At 45.1% G+C, this 24,541-nt stretch overlaps 1 protein-coding gene across 1 annotated transcript in view; it reads right to left on the reverse strand.

Annotated features, from left to right (window-relative positions):
• Positions 1-245: 245 nt before the first annotated feature.
• The window catches only part of LOC126204244 (uncharacterized), an 83,021-nt gene continuing 58,725 nt past the window's right edge, over positions 246-24,541 (reverse strand). Inside the window, exons 3-8 of the mRNA XM_049938638.1 lie at positions 23,572-23,795; positions 18,967-19,110; positions 15,419-15,505; positions 11,464-11,670; positions 6,196-6,276; positions 246-1,014 (exon numbers count right to left, since the gene is read on the reverse strand). Coding sequence (XP_049794595.1) covers positions 772-1,014; positions 6,196-6,276; positions 11,464-11,670; positions 15,419-15,505; positions 18,967-19,110; positions 23,572-23,795 — 986 coding nt within the window. The 3' untranslated portion in view covers positions 246-771. The remainder of the gene's footprint in view (positions 1,015-6,195; positions 6,277-11,463; positions 11,671-15,418; positions 15,506-18,966; positions 19,111-23,571; positions 23,796-24,541) is intronic.

Genomic DNA, 24,541 nt, shown 5'->3' on the forward strand with positions numbered 1-24,541 from the left:
ATAAAATCTGCAAGTTCGGTATTCGAGTCCTTGGTGGAAACATACCATTCGCTAGTAAATTTCATGGCACTGTACAAAAGCTGCGAGAACCAGCTACTGTGTGTATAAATCTATATTCACCACATTATGTACCACATACTGCAAACATGCAGATCTCACGCTCAGTCCACTTACCTAATACTGACAACACCACAGCTCTTTCCTTTTTTTTAAAAAAAAAAAAAAGCATGTGACAATTTACTTTTCATTTTGAAACTAGTCTGTTTCTCCACCCTTTTCAGTCTGTAAAATCATAGTTTGGCAATGGAAATCGAATGGCGTTCACATTCCAACGATAGTAACGATTGGGATGTCCCACTGTACACAGTGTCCACATTTCTACAGATAAGTGTCACATGCTGTTGTTTCTCCTTCTCAATAAACTGACTGCATTGGTCCCATAAAGCTGCACACTGAAACAAACAACTGTCAAGCGTTTTCACATACCTGGTCTTTGAGACACACTATCGGTTAGCTATGGTGATAGTTTTTAGTTATCTCATAACTGCTGCTAAAACAATTCCAGGTTCAATCTTTAGAATTATTTTCATGTCCATGCGACCTATTCAACACTGCACATGTAACTATTCTAAACAGTTCACTCAAATGCAACACTGCAGACGTATACCGCTATTTCAGAGCTAAAGGTCTTCAGCACATTTTGTTACGACTGCCACCGGTATATAAAATGTGTAAGTATCAGATTCCGGCTTCAGTGGTGTAGCATCAGCTTCAAGGCAGAGCCTGTTTGTAAATCTCTGGCCGGGAATGGACTGGATGACACTGAGGACAGTTCTCTGGCAGCTGGCTGAACGGGAACTTTTCTATGTTCTCCACGCCGTCGACGTCTGCTCTGAACTTGTCTACAGAGCTGTTGTCTTCTGTGGCAGCTGATCTAGTTGTCTTCTCTGTGAACACCGACATGTACATCACAGTAGCCAGGACGGAGCCTCCTAAAGGACCAGCCCAGTACACCTGCAACAATACAAACATGCCGTATAGAGGCTACTGAAATGACCTTGTTTACATATTATCATACTAATGCTCCACCTCTGCAATAACACAAACACACAATGTCCATAACCTGCTAAACACTTCACATAGCAAACGTCCAACAACTCAGACATGTGCTGTGGAGTTTGCTAAAGAGCCCACCGAGTAGATGCACATCACTACCAACAAACGGAGTAGCGCTGGCTAAAGCTATTTCTTTAAATGGATACTCACAATCTAGTACACTTGGAACAACACAAACACACGGAATAGTAACTGCTGAAGAGTCTACATTCCACACTTGCAACGAAAACACGTGGTGCAGACTTAACCAGAAGGCACACTCAGTACACATTTAACAACATATACTACTTACGGTTTAGACATTATTAAAGCAGTGCTTCCCAGCCTGCGGTGGTTATTACCCATCGGGGTTAGTGTAAAATTTTCTGAGAGGGATATGAGTGCATTATCACACCAAAATATTACAAAATCGTCCGCAGCTCGTGGTCTTGCGGTAGCGTTCTCGCTTGCTGCGCACGGGGTCCCGGGTTCGATTCCCGGCGGGGTCAGAGATTTTCTCTACCTCGTGATGACTGGGTGTTGTGTGTTCATCATCATCATTTCATCATCATTGACGTGCAAGTCGCCGAAGTGGCGTCAACTAAAAAGGACTTGCGATACGGCGGCCGAACTTCCCCGCAAGGGGCCTCCCGGTCAACAATGCCATACGATCATTTCATTACAAAATCATTCTTTTTTTTTTTATTTCGCTGGAACATTTATTAGACTTTCATCATTAGCCAGTATCCACAAACTCTATGCACTAAGATATCCGGCTAAAAGGGGTTGGATAAAAATGTGGAAACACCAAAAAGACAACATATTACCACGCCTGATGTGGTGTAGGAAAACCCTTACCATTTGAAACAACTCCAGTCGTCTCACAATGGATAAATACAGACCATGCGTGGTCTTCAAGGGAATCTTATACCATTCTCCGTGCATGCTCAATAATACTCTAATCTTTTTTTTTCATATCAGGAGCCACAGTAATCAATTTATTAAAGGAAGATGTCATTTTTAACTTTTGCTGTTTTAATTTTATTTGACGCCAACTAGTTTTCAGCTTGCAGGCCATTTGCAAGTGTTTTTATGGTACTGCAATTTGTGCCTTAGGTGTCTGTTCTGCGTTTTCTATTAGTGGAACATAAACGCTGTCTTGCTGGTTTGACAGCTTGGATATGACCTAGACTGCTGAAACTAGATGTGAGCAAATAAAATTAATACGCAAAAGTGGAAAATGTCGTCACCTTTTAATACCGTGATCTGGTGGCTATAATGGCATAGCTAGATGAGACAGTTCATCCCTTTGTTCAAAACACCGGTCCTGAACGATACGATCTGTGTGGACTGGGAGCACAGCATCATCATTGGAGAACATTGTACCATGGGATCGACCTGATCAGCCAAACTGCTAACATAATCATTGGCAGTAGCACAACCTTGCAGAGGAACTATAGGTACCATGTAGAACCACGAAGCGAGTTTCTCTCTTTTGACATAAACTCAGAGAAGCTGGAGACAGTCTGAAGCAAGGCTCATTCGACTAAATGATTTTTTTTCTCACTGCTTCATAGTCCAAGTCTTATAACTTCAGCACCAAGTTTTCCGGTAACTAGCTTGTTCATCACACTTTAGTGTTTTGCCATCCCGGATCGCCGTGAAATTCTCTAGTTGCGAAACTCCCTTCATACTGTTTTGGTGCTGGTGGGACTTGCAAATGTGACATTTAGCTCTACATCTACTTTTGCAGCCCTCTTCCCCTTACCATGGTCACGATCCTCTTCAATGAACATCTGTTTCGGTCACTAAGTACACACTTTTGTCCATGTTGTGTTTCGGCAGATGATTTTCTGCTTTCCTGTATGCGGTATAAGGATTATATCATCTGAGGTCATCAGTCCCCTAGAACTTAGAACTACTTAAACCTAACTAACCTAAGGACATCAGACACATCAATGCCCGAGGCAGGATTCGAACCTGCGACAGTAGCAGTAGCGCGCAGTTCCGGACTGAAGCGCCTAGAACCGCTCGGCCACCACGGCCGGCTAGCTACGAAAGCACTCACGATACGAACACCAGCTGTTTGCCCATGATCGAATTGACATAGCTCCGAAATAATGCACTCTCAAGTACACAGAACGTCGTTCCGACCACGAGTGACACATGCAATGTATTGCAACCATTGCAGAGGCGGTGTTCGTGTCCAAATGCAATAGCGCAACCTCCAGGCTCGCCTACTATCTACATTCGTATCAAAGCATGCATTTCTAAGGGTATTTCCACATATTTGTCCAACCTCTGTATGTAGCCTCCTAATTCTGCATGTTTTCATAATTTGCTCCACCAGTCTTCCATTGGGACACCTTATCTCTTGAAATTCTGCAAAGAACTACGTCCACCTACCATCTACCACCCGCTCTCCTTACAACATTTAATTTTTATCACGTACATGTGTAACTGTATCTTCCACTCCTACTTGTTCCCTAATCCATCTGCTTATTTACCTGTCTCTCTCGGTAATTCCCAATATACATTGACCCATCAGTAAAAATATCTGAGCGTAGCATTCCTGAGGGGTATGAATCAGTACTAGCATGTAAGGTAGGTTGTAGTAAGTTCGACTTTAGTTTATTGGGAGAAGTCTGAGAAATTGTAGCTCATGTATAATGGCTCACGTGTACAAAACACTTGTCAGACCCTTTCTTGAGTACTGCTCGAATGGATGGGATCCACTCAAGTCCGATCGTATGAAAACAACGAAGCAATTCAACTCCTAGATTTGTAACAATACCCGAGTATTACGGAAATACTCGGAAATCAAATGAAAATCCTTGGAGAAAAGTAGACTCTCTTCTCTTGACAGGCTGCCGAGAAAGTTTATAGAACATACGGACTACAGAATGATCCTACAGCCACCAATGTACACTATTGGATGAAAAGCATCTGGTCAACTCTGTGTAATGCGTAATTGGCCACCAGATGTCACGAGAGACTGACCCGTCAGTATAAATTGCCTCGAGCACCTCCTCATTACCCATAAATTTCCGTAGTCAGTGGTAAGCTGCGCTTGAGATGGTGTAAAGAGCGACAGTGTTGGACAGTGACGAATGATTTAACAATCACAGTATACCCTGTGGCAATCCGTTGCAAGGGATTGGGTTCAAATACCAAATTTCTTCAATAGAATTTTACTCGCAACACGAGAAAGCTGACTTGTATGTCACTCATGCAATACTTCAGACCATTCGTAAGTTACAACTGGACCACTACCGCTACGGCAGAAGTCTGTTTCGTATTACATCATCACATACCTTGAGAATATTCTTTCTACCATACATATTCATTAGATGGCACATTGCTTGGACAGCGTCGAGAAAGGGAAAAAATTTATTTGATTCGCAATGTCAATACCCTTCAAAGTACCACCTGTGGTAATATTATTTGGCAAGAAATGTCAATCAGAAACTTGCATTATATAAATTCCAAAGTTCTCATAAATTTACACTGCAAATACACAGACGTACACCAAGTCTGTATATAAGGCTTGTTCAAAAAGTAAGGGATTTTGTAATTTCGCACGTTTTATTAGTCCGGAGCGCGTGATTTTTTCGTTTTTGTTTACAAAAAATGTCTGCAAAGTATCTGTACAGTGTTAGCCATATCGGATATTTAGTCTGTTGTCTGCTGTGAAAAATGTTACATTTTCACTTTCTTCATTTGGTATCAAAATGGATCAGAAAATTGTGTCAAATATTTCTTTAAGTACGGAATAAAATGCAGCGAAGTCTTATAAACATTATTTTATGTCGATCTTATACGACTGAAAGGTGGGTTTAAAAGTGGCATATGTGTTCCTAAGAAGGCCATGCGGAAGATGATGATGACCAGCATCTTGTACGCCCCAGAAAATCATGGAAACAGTGGAAGAAATGATTATGAACGAATGCCGAGTAATTATCACAGCCCCCGATAAGGACACACTGATTTGAGTCATTTCATGGAACATTTTCGGATGTTTTTTGAATTTTTGAATTTTGAACAAAAACAGTGGCGAACGCAAGTTGCTAAGAAGTTACTACATGAAGTCAAAAACAATACAGAACTTCGTAACAGATGATAAAACATGATTTTGCGGATGTGGCATCGAAACTAGTGCTCAATCGTTCCAGTTGTCCTAAATCGCCAAGACAATGGAAAGCTCGACAAGTGCGGTGCTACGTCAAGGCTATTCTCACTGTATTCTTCAATTCTAATGGTGTAGAGCAACATGAGTTCTTCCCAAAAGGTCGAACGTGCAGTAAAGATTACATATTACGTACAAGTTCACTGTTTGCGTGGAGCAATATGCATAAAACTGTTTTCTTGTGTTTTTCACTACGTTAATCTACCTATTCAACCTTCGTAGATTGGACGTGAGTTTTTAATGACGCTCCAGCCTCCATATTCGCCATACGTGGCCCCATGTAACTTTTCTCTGTTCCCAAAAATAAAGAAATCCTTAAAGCACACTCGTTTTAGAATTATAGATTAAGAACACATCAGAGCGCTAAAAGCTAACCTGAAGACCGTGTTAGAGAAGTATTTCCTTGCTTAGAAAACATCCTGTCAAAAATGTCTTAATATCGAATTGGGATTTTTTTTAAGGGGATGGCAATGGAGACTAATAAGTAACATTCTTTTCCGAAAATGAACAACATCTGAGCCCACATTTTAACACAAAACAACAATTACATAAAATCTATAAATGCATTTCTGGCAATTTGTAGAATATCTGTCGATTATGAGTATATTCACACATAGGCTAAAGCATCGCAGTAAGGTAAAAACTGAATACATGCAGCACATTCGCAACGAAATAATTTTCCTAACATTAGTACATAAAAAGTCATGGTGCCTGAATTAACACATTCATGGAAACAGAGGTTAAGCAAAGTCACCCCACTGCGAATGATGTCACTCATTGCAAAATCGTCCTTCACACTGCACAACAAATCCCTTTTATTGCATGTGACAAAAATTTCTTTGCAACCTTCATACAACATATATAGATGTCAGTTTCACTGTTACATGATTGCATAAAATTCTCGGGAGACGTACCCAGTGGCATTCCCAAACACCCTTCCAGAGCGCTGGGGCGAGTGTCCTGGCGGGGTTCATGCTGGCTCCAGTGAAAGGACCCTGCGACGACAGTAAGAAGCGTAAGGAGTACAATATCACCAAGATGTGACAAAGCATACTAAGCAAACTACTATGAAGATGCTGTGACAGTCACTGTAAATCTAATTATTATTCGCCAAAATTTTTTACAATAATAATAATAATAATTTCTAATAGCTACTACGGCCAAGAATTCTTAACTTAGTCTGAAATATCTGCAAAAGGTATAGGTTTTATTCTGGCATTTTTACAAATTAAGAGATTTGGTTCAGATATGACTGATTTTTAAATGGATAACACAGTAATTAATTTAACTGAACAACAGTAACACCACCAGCATTGATCGCATACTGTCTGCAGGATAACCGTGTCACTGTACCAGTGACCTTTGCTGCAGGATCATTTCACTCAGAAGATGGAAGGAGGAGCGTTAGTGATATTATTAATACACATTTGGAGGATGATCGTCAGTGTCAATACAGTTACCATTATCAACAACATTGCAGATGAGGAAAGAACCACTTGTGACATTGTTGGCAGTTCCATCTCAGTATTCTCATGAAATAATTTAAAGCAATCAAGAAATTTTTAAATAATAACTGTCAAAGAAGGAACTTAACCAGATGTATCTTATCAGTGCATCAAACAGAGTTCGGTTTGCATTTAGTACACTTTTGTCTCAAAATTTAGTGTTTCCAAAGGCAACGAAAGAACATGAGACACGGCCATTACGTGACCAAACATACTTTGAAAATAATGATCCATAGTAACCTGGCTTCGAGATGCACTGGACAGACAACTATTTGCCGTGGGTGGCAGTTATGGCATCTAGACCGCCATAGTGGGGAGCAGTGCCTTGAAACAGCAACAGGGAATTAACCATGGATCATGCCACCCACCATACCATCGTTCAACAGGTGACTTTTGGAAGGGTAAAATCGTCAGTAACCGTTGCAGTCCTTCACGTAATGCCTCTCCTGTACATTTAGTTGGACGTAAGGCCAGTGGGAAAACTAATCACATTAGACATTATGTTCAAACATGGCAGGGACATTGTGTAACAAATTATTGTATTTCAGCGGTATTAGAGATAAGATTACCCTGAGGTGACAAAAGTCACAGAATACGTCCTAATATCGTTTCGTACCTCCATTTGCATCAACAGCTGGAAGTGGCATGGACTCAAAAAGGCGTTGGAAGCCTCCTGCAGAAATATTGAGCCATTCTGCCTCTACAGACATCCATAATAGCGAAATTGTTGCGTTGCAAGATTTGTACACAATCTGACATCTCGATTATGTTCCAAAAATTTTCGGTGGGTGACAAATCATTCGCTCCAGTCGTCCAGAATGTTCTTCAAACCAATCGCGAACAATTGCGGCTTGCTTACGTGGTGCATTGTGTGAGGTAACGGACGAGTTGCGGCGCCCTGGACATATTCTAAGTTCAGAGTTGGCGGCCACCGCTCGGGCAGCTGGGCAAGCCGCGGCTCGTTGGCAACCACGTGATGCCGCACAACGGCCGGACCACGTGGTCCATCGGCCGCGTGGCTGGGAATTCCATAGTGACACTGTGTCGATGAAGGGGACACGCCAGGAGTGCCAAAGATGGCGGGCTTTGGGAAACCATCATGGCAGACATTTCACAGTTCGTATAGAAATTAATAGTAGCCAGATGAATCATGGTACCTCAAAAAGAAACATGTACATTACTGTTATTTGCACGACGATTCTGACGGTGTAACCAGATTTTCAACATCTTTATTAGTTTAAAGGTGAGTATCTGACAGTAAATTATACGAGTAACACCCAGCAACGAATTTCCAAAATATAAACGCTTCATCCGAGTTTGTCGATCGCCGTGTATTTAGAAAGGTATTAGTTTAAACCTAAATTGGTATGAATTACAGGCATGTAACTTAAATAGTACATGAGTTATTGGAGGTCAAAGTAGCTGATTACTATCGATCGCGTCAAATGGCTCTGAGCACTGTGGGACTTAACATCTATGGTCATCAGTCCCCTAGAACTTAGAACTACTTAAACCTAGCTAACCTAAGGACATCACACACATCCATGCCCGAGGCAGGATTCGAACCTGGGACCGTAGCAGTCACGCGGTTCCAGACTGAAGTGCCTAGAACTGCACGGCCACACAGGCCATCGATCGCGTCAGCCATAGGTACTACACAGTTACAGGAAAAAACGGTAGCAGCACGCTTATAAATATATTTATTCATCTATGTCTTTTTTATATCCGATATATATTATTCATGAAGAAATTGGTTAAATATTTCCTGTGTTTTAGAAAGCACAGAGACATTAGGCTGCTGGCCTACATTTTGTTGCTATTCCTTTGATATATGTTTATTTAATTTGTTTATGTATTTAATAATTGTGTTAGAGCGTGTTTATGGTCCAGCCGTAGGAATATTTATTTAATTTCAAGTTATTTAAATGTAACTCCAGTATTTGGTATGTGTTTCAATATGTTTGTGAGTGCACGTTGGCCTGGAGACATGGAGGGAGCGCTGTAGCCAATCACAGCGGTCGTTGCTAAGAGAGACGTATGGAGGTTGGGGAGGAGCATCGTTTCCGGGCAGGACACGCGGTAGTTCTGGCAGAGGGAGAGTTCTGGCAGTTCGGAACAGTACGGCACAGGACACGAGAAGCAATTGAACAGTGGAGCAGTTTGCGCGTGGCCGCGGCAGATAGAAACACTTTGGAGTGCCGACTTGTGCACTTGTGAGATTTCCGTAGCTTCTACAGTGAAGTTTAGAGCTGTGTTGTTGTTGTTCACAACTAATTACGTGCTGTAGGTGCAAGCTGTTCGAGATTCTGAAAAAAGTAGGGGTAAGCTATAGGGAGAGACGGGTCAACCAAGAGGGAATAATAACAGTGGAATAATAAGAGTGGACGATCAAGAACGAAGTGCTCGTATTAAGAAGGGTGTAAGACAAGGCTGTAGCCTTTCGCTCCTACTCTTCAATCTGCACATCGAGGAAGCAATGATGGAAATAAAAGAAAGGTTCAGGAGTGGAATTAAAATACAAGGTGAAAGGATATCAATGATACGATTCGCTGATGACATTGCTATCCTGAGTGAAAGTGAAGAAGAATTAAATGATCTGCTGAACGGAATGAACAGTCTAATGAGTACACAGTATGGTTCGAGAGTAAATCGGAGAAAGACGAAGGTAATGAGAAGTAGTAGAAATGAGAACAGCGAGAAACTTATCAGGATTGATGGTCACGAAGTCAATGAAGTTAAGGAATTCTGCTACCTAGGCAGTAAAATAACCAATGACGGACGGAGCAAGGAGGACATCAAAAGCAGACTCGCTATGGCAAAAAAAGGCCTTTCTGGCCAAGAGAAGTCTACTAATATCAAATACCGGCCTTAATTTGAGGAAGAAGAGAATCGAAGCATTTGAGATGTGGTGCTATAGACGAATGTTGAAAATTAGGTGGACTGATAAGGGAAGGAATGAGGAGGTTCTACGCAGAATCGGAGAGGAAAGGAATATGTGGAAAACACTGATAAGGAGAAGGGACAGGATGATAGGACATCTGCTAAGACATGAGGGAATGACTTCCATGGTACTAGAGGGAGCTGTAGAGGGCAAAAACTGTAGAGGAAGACAGAGATTGGAATACGTCAAGCAAATAATTGAGGACGTAGGTTGCAAGTGCTACTCTGAGATGAAGAGGTTAGCACAGGAAAGGAATTCGTGGCGGGCCGCATCAAACCAGTCAGTAGACTGATGAAAAAAAAAAAAGGAATTTATTGTTTCTCTGTTATTCAACTTATATTTTATTTAATTGCTGGACCTTCGACACCAATAAGTGTTTTGCAGAAATATACTGCATTCTCAAAAGTACTTCTATTGTCGTACTCATCATTTTAAGTCGTTAATATAGTACCTGCAGATCTTATTTAATTGCAATCTTTCATTTACAAATTTATATGTTACATTCATAATTCCCAATTGTCGAGTGATAGAAACCTTCGACCATTCGATTCATGTATGTATTCTTATCGTATACTGTATTCAGCAGTATTTGGCCCGTAATGCGGCAACTACGTACCGCAGCCATGCGGCAACTGCGTATCGCAGCCCCTAGACAACGAAACCAGCCAAAACTTTAATGTTTCAACTCTGAGTCAGAGGGTACGTAGTTGAGGGCAACCTTATCTCACATTTTCTGTTTTGAAAGCTCGAAATTGTCATCCCTGACATGGTGCATTGTGATCTTGTTTGGGAAGATGACGTCCCTGAATGGCTGCATATGGTCTCCAGATATCCACACATAATCATTTACAGTCAATGATCGGTTCAAATGGACCAGAGGACCCAGTCCATTCCAAGTAAACACAGCTCGCACCATTATGGAGTCACCACCATATTGCACAGTGCCTCGTTGACAACTTGGGTCCATGGCATTTTGGGATCTGCGTCACACTCGAACCCTACCATCAGCTCTTACCAAGTGAAATCGGGTCTCACCTGACCAGTCCACGGTTTTCCAGTCCAACGTATATGGTCACGAGCCCAGCTATTAACTAAGACATTCGCGTCGATCGTCTGCTGCCATAGCCCATTATGCCAGATTTCGCCGTACTGTCAGAAGGATACGTTCATCGTACGTCCGAGATTGATTTCTGCGGGGGAGGGGGATGGGCGGCCATCTGGTTTGTCTGTTATCACGGACAACTTTACGTAAACACCGGTGCTCTCGGTCGTTAAGTGAAGACCTTCAGTCACTACGTTTTCCATGGTGAGAGATAGTGCCTGATATTCTCGGCCCACTCTTGACACTGTGGATCTCAGAATACTGAATGCTCTAGTGATTTTCGGAATGGGAGGTCTCATGCGTCGATCTACAACTACCATTTTGCGTTAGAAGTCTTAATTCCCATCGTGCGGTCATCACCACATAGGAAACCTTTTCACACGAATCATCAGAGTACAAATGACATCGCCTCCAATACAATGCCCTTTGATACCTTGTGTAAGCTATGCTACCGCCGTCTGTATATGTCTGTACCACTATCCCATGACTTTTGTCACCTCAGTCTATATCTCAGAGTATGAACTTGATTTCGGCATAAACAGCAAGCTACGCCAGCTTTAGTTTACGGCGACCAGTAAACACGCAACTGGTGCCACAAGAGTGGAAACAGCAGCAGTCTCTGTGCTGGACTCACCGCGGCGATGGAGATGCCGGTGATGTAGGAGCCGAACTTGAGCGGCGTGGAGTCCGAGTTGTGGCAATTGCGCGCGTCCCACGAGCCGTGGCACAGGAGTATCAGCATCGCCGTAGCCCCCGTCTCCACGAGCAGCGCCTGCGTTGTTGACAGCCCCGCTGCCGGCGTCGTCGTGCAGTCACACACCGCTGAAGATGGCGTCACACTCTGCCGAAACGTCATCCAGCATCAGTATGCACAATGTGTTGCAAAATTACAGGCATTCATTCACTGCTAAACAAGTGGAGAAACTCTCCATTAATATACACTCCTGGAAATTGAAATAAGAACACCGTGAATTCATTGTCCCAGGAAGGGGAAACTGTTGTGTCTACCTCATACAGCATAGACACAATGAGGTAGCTAGGTGCACGCTAAACTAACGCAGACGGGCTTGAAGTTCTGGAACATGAGACTTATTAATGAATAAGAAGAAAAGTACGTAGATGTTACTTAACTTTTATTCTCTTGTTGGAATACATCTCTTGAATAGTAGTAAGCTATAAGCACTGATACAAATGGCGCCTTGCTAGGTAGTAGCTATGGACTAAGCTGAAGGCTATTCTATCTGTCTCTCGGCAAATGAGAGGAAAGCTTCGTACGTCTGGTGCAAGCTATGTCGTCCGTACAACTGGGGCGAGGTCATGTCCGTGTCTTGTGACCTGCCATGTGGTGGCGCTAGGTTTGCGATTACACAGTGGCGACACGCGGGTCCGACATGTACTACAGGACCGCGGCCGATTTAAGTTACCACCTAGCAAGTGTGGTGTCTAGCGGTGACACCACAGAAACTTTATTGACACATTCCTGGGGTCAGATACATCACATGATCACACTGACAGAACCACAGGCACATAGACACAGGCAACAGAGCATGCACAATGTCGGCACTAGTACAGTGTATATCCACCTTTCGCAGCAATGCAGGCTGCTATTCTCCCATGGAGACGATCGTAGAGATGCTGGATGTAGTCCTGTGGAACGGCTTGCCATACCATTTCCACCTGGCGCCTCAGTTGGACCAGCGTTCGTGCTGGACGTGCAGACCGCGTGAGACGACGCTTCATCCAGTCCCAAACATGCTCAATGGGGGACAGATCCGGAGATCTTGCTGGCCAGGGTAGTTGACTTACACCTTCTAGAGCACGTTGGGTGGCACGGGATACATGCGGACGTGCATTGTCCTGTTGGAACAGCAAGTTCCCTTGCCGGTCTAGGAATGGTAGAACGACGGGTTCGATGACGGTTTGGATGTACCGTGCACTATTCAGTGTCCCCTCGACGATCACCAGTGGTGTACGGCCAGTGTAGGAGATCGCTCCCCACACCATGATGCCGGGTGTTGGCCCTGTGTGCCTCGGTCGTATGCAGTCCTGATTGTGGCGCTCACCTGCACGGCGCCAAACACGCATACGACCATCATTGGCACCAAGGCAGAAGCGACTCTCATCGCTGAAGACGACACGTCTCCATTCGTCCCTCCATTCACGCCTGTCGCGACACCACTGGAGGCGGGCTGCACGATGTTGGGGCGTGAGCGGAATACGGCCTAACAGTGTGCGGGACCGTAGCCCAGCTTCATGGAGACGGTTGCGAATGGTCCTCGCCGATACCCCAGGAGCAACAGTGTCCCTAATTTGCTGGGAAGTGGCGGTGCGGTCCCCTACGGCACTGCGTAGGATCCTACGGTCTTGGCGTGCATCCGTGCGTCGCTGCGGTCCGGTCCCAGGTCGACGGGCACGTGCACCTTCCGCCGACCACTGGCGACAACATCGATGTACTGTGGAGACCTCACGCCCCACGTGTTGAGCAATTCGGCGGTACGTCCACCCGGCCTCCCGCATGCCCACTATACGCCCTCGCTCAAAGTCCGTCAACTGCACATACGGTTCACGTCCACGCTGTCGCGGCATGCTACCAGTGTTAAAGACTGCGATGGAGCTCCGTATGCCACGGCAAACTGGCTGACACTGACGGCGGCGGTGCACAAATGCTGCGCAGCTAGCGCCATTCGACGGCCAACACCGCGGTTCCTGGTGTGTCCGCTGTGCCGTGCGTGTGATCATTGCTTGTACAGCCCTCTCGCAGTGTCCGGAGCAAGTATGGTGGGTCTGACACACCGGTGTCGATGTGTTCTTTTTTCCATTTCCAGGAGTGTAGTACCTACCCACTAAAAGATACGAATTATCTGGTAGCACTCTTGCGTGAAATGGATATTCATAGAGCGTTTCCATAGAGTCGTTGAAGGCCTCTGAGGCAACAACCAGTAGCTGTACTACACTTTCAGTAACGGATAAAACAAACTTCCTGGCAGATTAAAACTGTGTGCCGGACCGAGACTCGAACTCGGGACCTTTGCCTTTCGCGGACAAGTGCTCTACCAACCGATCTACCCAAGCACGACTCAATCCCCGTCCTCACAGCCTTAATCCCACCAGTACCTCGTCTCCTACCTTCCAAACTTCGCAGAAGCTCTCCTGTATACCTTTCAAGACTAGCATTCCAGGTATGCAGGAGAGGTTCTGCGAAGTTTGGAAGGTAGGAGACGAGGTACTGGTGGGATTAAGGCTGTGAGGACGTGGCTTGAGTCGTGTTTGGGTAGCTCAGTTGGTAGAGCACTTGCCCGCGAAAGGCGAAGGTCCTGAGTTCGAGTTTCGGTCCGGCACACAGTTTTAATCTGCCAGGAAGTTTCATATCAGAGCACACTCCGCTGCAGAGTGAAAATTTCATTACGGATATAGCTGTTTTTCTTTCTACTTTTTCCATTCTTAAAAATACATACAGAAAAGTAATAGCTACGATGTCGTGTGTAACGACATTAGTGTTTCGAGAGTTCTGTTGCCATAGAGCATTTCCAGGAAAGTCACTGCAGACCTCCGAGTTTCAGCGACCATTACTGGCGTTGTTCCTCGCTTGCCTGAACATTGTCGTCTATGGTCGAGATAAGTGGTCTTGCTTCCCGATCAGCATCACTCACATCTGTGCAGCGTTGGTCAAGTTGTCGGCGCCATTTCGCTACGACTGGACGCGACATTACATTTGGTCCACATACAGCAAGAATTTCATGCAGAATCTGAATGCATTTCAGACGTTTTACCCACAAGATGCGTACTATCCTGCCTACTTCAGCTGTGGAATACGTTTCCACTTGCTGCCCCATTTCATCCTCTTAACTGCGATGCACCTGTTATCCTTACCGGAGCAGATCTGTGTCTGCAGGAAACCCGGAACATGTACTTTCTTCCGACAGCGCGCGACTCTTGGTCTGCTGTGGTCTTAGCTTGAGACGACGACTGTACTGTCCGCGAAAACCATTCCGACACGCTGAGCAGAGGCTCATCGCAGCAAAAGTAAAGGCATCTCTAGATATATGTGGTGTCATTTCTTGTGGACATGTGGAAGCTCTAGGTTCCAGTCCCGCTCCGATACAAATTTTCACCTGTTATCATTGATTTAGTTTAAAGATATTGGGGAAGCTGGACCCGCCAGGGTAGCCGAGAGCGCTAACGCGCTGCTTCCTGGACTCGGGTAGGCGCGCCGGCCCCGGATCGAATCCGCCCGGCGAATTAACGACGAGGGCCGGTGTGCCGGCCAGCCTGGATGTGGTTTTTAGGCGGTTTTCCACATCCCGCTAGGTGAATACCAGGCTGGTCCCCGCAGACATTTGACACACGTCTGCACTATTTCACGATTTACACTAGATGCAGACAGTTGGGGTACACTGATTCCGTCCTGGGAGATACGGGGTGGCGGCAGGAAGGGCATCTGGCCATCCCTACAACTAACATTGCCAAATCCGTTGTAACCTCGCCGACCCTGCGATCACTGCGGGACTATGGCGTAAGCGAAAGAAAGAAAGAAAGAAAACAATATTGGGGAAGCTGGTGAATATAATTGGCGTGGTGACCGTACTCACGACTCCAGAGAGTGCTGCACCACAATCGATAAGGTGCTCTCGAAATACTCGTAACGCAGCAGCTGTATGGATGGGCACAACGAACTGTACCGAGGTCCGCCTGGGCCAGCAACTGCCAACTCATGGGCATCACGTGTACAGATAACGATTGACCGATGCCTCTTTAAAGACCGGAGCACTGAGCTACGGTGGACAGATCTCTTTAGTGCACCGAGGCGTGTACAGTTACCGCCTAGACTACAAGCTCCAGTGCTCTTCCGCTGTCTCAGATACTTAGTCTACGTAATTATCGTAGATCAGCTCTGGGCTCTACATAGGCATCACTCAGAGGCACACTGACAGGACTTCAATATTTTAGGAGACTCGTAGTAAAGTCGAACGACTGAAGGTGCTGGACATTTCATGAGAAGAAGCACCATTAAAGTTGAGAATTTTTTCATATTTAACAAATATTTTATTATTACTAATTGGTGGGAACCTTTCTGACTGAAGATAATACACGCCGTCCTCCTGCATTCCCAGCAACCGGCGTATACGCGCCAGGAGAGGCAAGAAACGCGGCAATCTACGAACGCATGCAGATGGCGATTAATTGAATACCGATGGGAAACCTAAATCAGGAAATTTAAATAATTATAGGATATTTCAATGTGGGGATAAGTACACCTACCATTAAAGGAATAGTGAGGCCGCATGGAGAACACATTAAAAGCTATAATGATCAGTTAAGAAATTTTTCGTCTTCAACTACTTAAGAATAACAAATAGTTTTTTTCCTTTAAGAATAACAAATATTTTTTTTTCCTTCAAAGTTATTCATTCATTCACGTGGAGCTCTAGTAGTTCTATATCACTAACAGACTCTGTTATTACAAACGAGAAGGCCAACCCATTAATAAACAAAGTCTACAAATGATATGATGTTAGTATTGACCATTTTCTGGTAATATCAAAACAAAGAATCCCACTCTGTAACAATAAGAGCACTATAAAAAAAATAAACTTGAGAAGAAGTCTATGGAATACATGCCCTACAACATCCGAGCATTGAATAGTTATACAGAAAACGTTTAGATGGAAAACTAAAGCATGAGAAAGAAAGAATGCTAATGAAAAGTGGAAAGAAATAGCAAGAATAATAAAAACAGCTTCTGGCGAAGCTTTAGGGAAAAAGATAAAATATAAAAACAAAATGAGACTTCCAGCTTCGAACCAACAACTAGCAGAAATCATAAAATGTAAGAACGGCTTACCTCAAACAAATACAGTCAAAGAAACTAGAAGACTCTATTGAGTGGTCAAGCGAGAGACAAGAGAAATAAGACACAAAGCTGGGAACATTTTCTGAGTGAAATGGAGCACGATGTACATGGGAAACAGACTAAAGATTATATGATGCTGAAACAACTTAATTACGATGAAAGAAAGATAGTCAAATTAACCACATTTCAGAAAATGAGTGGTTGATTTATTTCCGAAATCGATGGAGAGTTGATGAGGAGAATGTGAAAACTGCAGTTGATCTTATATCAACGGAAGAACTAAAGGCTCTGTTAGAAAACAGAAAATCCCCAGGGTGAGACAACCTAAATGTGTAATTATTTAAATATGCTTCGTAATCATTACTCATGAAACTACTGCTTTTTGCAAATACTTGTTGGAAATACAGACACATACCAGAGGACAGGCAAACAGCATCGCATTATTTTAAAAAAAACGTGATCGCAGAAAATGTGAAAACTATCGACTTGTCTTCTGACATCTGAATAAAAGATATATGCAAAACTAACAACAAATAAAGGTACTTTCGGAAACGTTTCTTACTGAAGAACTAAATGGGCTTCGGATGGCAAGATCTTGTTTAGACAGTGCTTTCTCATTCTGCCAGATTATTGAAAAACAGAGAATACAATCGTCCAACATACATGGCCTTTATTGTCTGTGAGAAAGCTTTTGATAAAGGTAACAGAGTAAAATTATGGGAAATTTTGGTAAATAATGGCATGCTCCAGCATCTAATAACTACAATTCGAAATATGTATATACTTAACAAAATCAAAGAACAAAAAGCAAGTAAAGCTTTGAGGACGGGGCGTGAGTCGTGCTTGGGTAGCTCAGTTGGTAGAGCACTTGCCCGCGAAAGGCAAAAGTCCCGAGTTCGAGTCTCGATCCGGCACACAGTTTTAATCTGCCAGGAAGTTTCGTACCAGCGCACACTCCGCTGCAGAGTGAAAATGTCATTCTGAAAAAGGAAATCCGTTTGCGAGAAGCATCTGTGAAGGAGTGAGACAAAGAGGCCCTGTATCCCTCACTTTATTTAATATGTACATAGAGGACGTCACAATGACATGACAGAATAAACTAGTGGAAGATTATAAGTTTACTAATAAAATTGTAAATACACTCCAGTTGCCAGATGATTAAATAATTTTATAGGCCTCAGAATATTAATTTGATTGTTGGACAAGGTGTTAAATGTTTATAGTATGACAATATCTAAAACTAAAACTAACATTTTGGCGTTCCATGGTAAGGAACAATTAAGGGCAAAAATAACAATTGATAATAAGCCACTAGAACAAATAAATACTTTTAACTACCAGGGACGTGAGGTCTCAGGTATCACACACAATGATCAAGACAAACTGCAAAAATTCCAGCAATTGAAAGGCCCTACAAATCGCAATCTCCTCAATAAAGTTAGAAAAGAGAGAATGCTAAAATGTTACAATGTGATGACAGTGCCAGTATTAATGAAGGGGTCAGGACTCTAGCCGCCAAGGAGGGTTGAGGCCGCAGATAATGGACTCCCAGGTCCTCTAGCTGGTTACGAGCTCATTACTCGGATAAAATATAGTGAAATAAAGAATGAACTGGGTGTCAAGAGCATACTTCAGAAAATAGATGAGTGCAGAAATAAATGGCATAAACACATTCAAAGAGTGTTTGAAGAACGAATATATGAAATGACATACAAGTATACGCTTCAAGGGAAAAGGAATGATGGCCGACACAAGAAGAGATGGAAAGATCTGTAGCTTTCTACTTGAAATTGGAACAGGCAAGGACGCCTAAATGAAAACTGTAAATGATGATGATGATTGTAAGTGTAGCCTTGTACGGAAGTGAAATTTGGCCGATAAACAGTTCAGGGATGAACAAAACTGAAGGTTTTGAAATGAGGTGCTACAGGAGAATAGTGAAGAGCAGATGAGAAGATTTGATAATTAGTGACTATATACTGAATCGAATTAGTGAGGAAATAAATTTATAGCACAGCTGGAGTAAAACTGAGGTTCTGTTCATAGGACGTATGGAGACACCAAAGTAGTTGTCAATTTTGTAATCAGAGGAAAGTTTAGAGGGGTGGGGCCGGTAAATAATTTTGGAGGAAGACGAAGCGTAAGTACAGTGTGGAAACACTCGTGGAACGCACACGCTGTGAAGGAATGAGGTGACTCACAGTGGATAGCCTACCTTGACGAGCCGCACGAAACCCATCATCGGACTACTGCTAACGCCAACACATTTGCGAAAGCAGTACTCACCAGCAGCAGGCGGAAGCCGAGCAGGGCGCCGCTGAGCTGTCCGATGACGTAGAGGGCGGCGGCGGGCACGGTGAGGTCACCCCTGAGCACGGCGCACAGCGTGACTGCGGGGTTGAGGTGCGCCACCGAGATGTGGCCCACCATCTGACGTCACACAACACCACCAGGCTACAGCGCTGCCTCTTGTTGCGGGGGAGCATGTCAGACTCACAAACTTATGTGAAAGACATTCACAGCCGGGAACAGCACTACGTAGGTGGGGCAAGCAGTGTCCAATAAATACAGATGTTATATATTTATGCACTTATTCCGCTTGCCAATTTTATGACCATTAATCTAACCTGTATCATTAATGATTTAACACGAGAACATGCATAATATTACATGAACTGTTCGAAATGGGGACGTATTAGCAGATCAGTTTGATTAAAACTGTGTCTAGTACGCTTCTGGCCACTAACACTGCAGCACCAAGAATGACAGAAGTAACGAAATTTTACTTATTATTTGTGTATATTAGGACGAATAAATGATTAAATTTTCTGATGATTTTACAGTATAATACACTCCTGGAAATGGAAAAAAGAACACATTGACACCGGTGTGTCAGACCCACCATACTTGCTCCAGTCACTGCGAGAGGGCTGTACAAGCAATGATCACACGCACGGCACAGCGGACACACCAGGAACCGCGGTGTTGGCCGTCGAATGGCGCTAGCTGCGCAGCATTTGTGCACCGCCGCCGTCAGTGTCAGCCAGTTTGCCGTGGCATCCGGAGATCCATCGCAGTCTTTAACACTGGTAGCATGCCGCGACAGCGTGGATGTGAACCGTATGTGCAGTTGACGGACTTTGAGCGAGGGCGTATAGTGGGCATGCGGGAGGCCGGGTGGACGTACCGCCGAATTGCTCAACACGTGGGGCGTGAGGTCTCAACAGTACATCGATGTTGTCGCCAGTGGTCGGCGGAAGGTGCACGTGCCCGTCGACCTGGGACCGGACCGCAGCGACGCACGGATGCACGCCAAGACCGTAGGATCCTACGCAGTGCCGTAGGGGACCGCACCGCCACTTCCCAGCAAATTAGGGACACTGTTGCTCCTGGGGTATCGGCGAGGACCATTCGCAACCGTCTCCATGAAGCTGGGCTACGGTCCCGCACACCGTTAGGCCGTCTTCCGCTCACGCCCCAACATCGTGCAGCCCGCCTCCAGTGGTGTCGCGACAGGCGTGAATGGAGGGACGAATGGAGACGTGTCGTCTTCAGCGATGAGAGTCGCTTCTGCCTTGGTGCCAATGATGGTCGTATGCGTGTTTGGCGCCGTGCAGGTGAGCGCCACAATCAGGACTGCATACGACCGAGGCACACAGGGCCAACACCCGGCATCATGGTGTGGGGAGCGATCTCCTACACTGGCCGTACACCACTGGTGATCGTCGAGGGGACACTGAATAGTGCACGGTACATCCAAACCGTCATCGAACCCATCGTTCTACCATTCCTAGACCGGCAAGGGAACTTGCTGTTCCAACAGGACAATGCACGTCCGCATGTATCCCGTGCCACCCAACGTGCTCTAGAAGGTGTAAGTCAACTACCCTGGCCAGCAAGATCTCCGGATCTGTCCCCCCATTGAGCATGTTTGGGACTGGATGAAGCGTCGTCTCACGCGGTCTGCACGTCCAGCACGAACGCTGGTCCAACTGAGGCGCCAGGTGGAAATGGCATGGCAAGCCGTTCCACAGGACTACATCCAGCATCTCTACGATCGTCTCCATGGGAGAATAGCAGCCTGCATTGCTGCGAAAGGTGGATATACACTGTACTTGTGCCGACATTGTGCATGCTCTGTTGCCTGTGTCTATGTGCCTGTGGTTCTGTCAGTGTGATCATGTGATGTATCTGACCCCAGGAATGTGTCAATAAAGTTTCCCCTTCCTGGGACAATGAATTCACGGTGTTCTTATTTCAATTTCCAGGAGTGTAGATGTAAAATATAGCACAAAATCCTTCTGCCTTAGGTAGTGACAGTGTATTGACACTGAGTCGAACTGATCTTGGATGACAAATACAGGTAGTCCATTCCATACTGTTTCAACTTTATGCCGTAGTAGATGGAAAGTGGTGACGTGTAAGCCTCTCGGCAACCCTTGAAGTTCTTGGAGACCTGAAGAGTGTGCTGGCCAGGGCAGCAGTCAAAAAACCTTTGCATCGTGATTGGCCAGGACAACACGGGCAAGATGCGGTCTTGCGTTATCTTGTTGAAAGACAACAGCATGCAGACCTTAAAGCTAGGGGACAGCCACTGCCCTTAACACGTCACAAATGTAACGCGTGCTGTCCAAGATGATGATGATGAGTTGGGTTGAGGGGGAGCTCGACATCACGGTCATCAGCGCCCTGACGAAAAGTCAACATGAAATCACGTGGGTGGGGACGAAGGCTGTCCCCACATGCAGAGCAGATTATAACGTGCTAAAGCCTGTCGCCCTTCCCCACCAGTTTAGGGATGAGGCCTGATAGTTCACAATTTTTCACCACTCTGTTAACACTGGTATCGGTATCTGCGAGGACGGTGGGCAGATCTCCAGCGAGACCAAGGGCTGCCCTAATATCAGTATACAGGACACACGTAGCCACAATATGCTCAATTGAAAGAGGCACGCCACAAACTTCACAGAAAGGTGGAGCCACTCCCAGAAGGAGGAAGCTACGTGTGAAAGGGCTATGCCCGATGCGCAGTCTGGTAGGCAAGACCTCCTTCGAGCGGCGAGGCTGACAAGAAGTCCGGCAAGGTTTTGTGGTCGGTTTGAGCGATCGCAGTTTGTTGTCCGACACCTGCAACCATTCAGTCTCCCACTGACGCATGATTCAGCTGTCAGAAAATGAGATAATGGCGTGCAAAGAAATGGCACATTGATGGGTGCGCTGTCCTAGTTAAGAGATACAGACTGTGACTGTGTATTACGTTTCAATAACGAAGAGGGATGTAATCCATTAACGTTTACTTTGGCGCACAGCACAGTTATCGCAGAAGTGGGACTGGTCTGAAGGGGCGGTGTGCCACTATTGTTTCCAGTGTTGTCGGTGGCTAAACCACTACCCGCGCGCCTCTCTCTGCTGCCGTATCAAGGGAAGCTTTCTACAAACAAGCTCATTTCCTGATTCAATGTACGATATTGCACAGTTGGGCGAACATTTTTTTAGTCTTATTGACCAGGTTTCAACACTTTTAAGAGTCCCATCATCAGAATTTAGAGATACAAAGTGGTTTATAACATAATTTATGGAAGAAAATTTTTTATATTTAAAAAAAGTGGAAGTACTGACTAACAATACTAGACAGAGATCGTATTCACATGTCAGGTATAACATAAATAACAAGCCAGAAGGGTTTTAGTCACGAAAATTCAAAAACAATGTGTGAAGGCGAGCCTCTAAGGACTGCTCATACCTGCACAGCCACATGTTGCCATGTTTAAAACTTTGGTGTTCATAGTCATTTGTTCTTGTCACTAGATACGTAACACGGATGTTTCCACCAATCAACAATAGAAATGCCTCTCCTGAATCTGAAACCCGCTGCGTAGTCTTTCCTTTTATACGGAATGTAGAGTGCGTCATGGCGTTACTCTTCCCTACGTTGTGCAGTTGCACTGAATTGCTAAAATTTGCACCCTCTCCGCCCCCCCGCCCCCCCCCCCACTCCTCGAGGCATGTAGTACAGTTGGAGCCAGTTTCTACATCTACATCTACATCCATACTCCGCAAGACACCTGACGGTGCGTGGCGGAGGTTACCTTGAGTACCTCTATCGGTTCTCCCTTCTATTCCAGTCTCGTACTGTTCGCGGAAAGAAAGTGTGTCGGTATGTCTCTGTGTGGGCTCTAATCTCTCTGATTTTATCCCCATGGTCTCTTCGCGAGATATACGTAGGAGGGAGCAATACACTGCTTGACTCCTCTGTGAAGGTGTTCTCGAAACTTCAACAAAAGTCCGTACCGAGCTACTGAGCGTCTCTCCTGCAGAGTATTCCACTGGAGTTTGTCATCTCCGTAACGCTTTCGCGATTACTAAATGATCCCGTAACGAAGCGCGCTGCTCTCCGTTGGATCTTCTCTATCTCTTCTATCAACCCTATCTGGCACGGATCCCACACTGGTGAGCAATATTCAAGCAGTGGGCGAACAAGTGTACTGTAACCTAGTTCCTTTGTTTTCGGATTTCATATCCTTAGGATTCTTCCAATGAGTCTGGCATCTGCTTTGCCGACGATCACCTTTATATGATCATTCCATTTTAAATTACTCCTAATGCCTACTCCCAGATAACTTATGGCATTAACTGCTTCCAGTTGCTGACCTGCTATATTGTAGCTCAATGATAAAGGAGCTTTCTTTCTATGTATACGCAGCACATTACACTTGTCTACATTGAGATTCAACTGCCATTCACTGAACCATGCGTCAATTCGTTGCAGATCCTCCTGCATTTCACTACAGTTTGACGCTTATTGTAAGTTGTCACGATGGTATTGCAGTTTATAACGGCCGGCAACATACGTGTCGTTTGCGCGAGTGCGACGTGGACGACGCCACCGACCTGTATGATGGAGGCGACGGTCATGCCGAAGACGAGCGGCCCCTGCAGCGGGTGCGGCTGGTGCGTGGGGCCGGCGAGCCCCGCGACGCCGCCCATGCAGCCCATGAAGAGGAGCAGAGCCGTGCCCAGCAGCTCGGCGCAGAACACCACCACCATGCGCTGCGGCGACAGGTGCCCGAAAGGGTAGCCCGTCCCGGGGTGCCGCCGGAACGCCGTCGTCACACCTGCAGCACGCAATGTTGTTGTAGCGAGTTGTGAACACTGTACTGACACAGAGCTTATATCGTATCACCAAGCATTGGGTGGGTGGGTGGTTTTGGGGTTTGACGGCGGCTAAACATCGAGGTCATCAGTCCCCAGTTCCAAACAGACATACTTGTAAAAGGCCTATACAGTGAAAGCGTAACCTCTGCACACAGAGGGAGGGAACACCAAGCGGTACAGAGCTAAAATGAACACCGCAGTAACACAAAATAGAGGACACTTAAAAGGAGCAGAGCAAATAGTTGACTAGAGTAAAACAGACTACAGTGGTTGATAGATTAAATAAAAGGTCAACCTCTCAACTACAAATGAATAACCTCCAGCTGGAAAGCGTTGATAGAGGTACCAATACAACTTGTTACCATAAAAGACACTATTCTGGTATCCACGTCACTATTAAAAGTCGCTGGAGTGGGTGTAGCCTGAGAAATCATGCGAGAGCACCCACACTAGAGCGAGTGATAAAATCCAGCTGCACGGATAAAACGTAAAACTGAGACAGCTATAGAGGCATCGTCATCTAGAACTAAAGGAAGTGCAGCTGGTAAATTAGAGGACTGCCGCAAGGGGGCTAAAAGGGGGCAGCATCAGAAGATGGATCACTGTCAGCCCTGCATCACAGTGACACTTGGCCGGGTTCTCACGACGAAGGAGATAGATGTGGGTCAACCGCGTATGTCCAATTCGGAGACGGCAGAGAACAACT

The sequence above is a fragment of the Schistocerca nitens genome, chromosome 9, assembly GCF_023898315.1.
Source record: "Schistocerca nitens isolate TAMUIC-IGC-003100 chromosome 9, iqSchNite1.1, whole genome shotgun sequence".
Classification (NCBI taxonomy): domain Eukaryota; kingdom Metazoa; phylum Arthropoda; class Insecta; order Orthoptera; family Acrididae; genus Schistocerca; species Schistocerca nitens.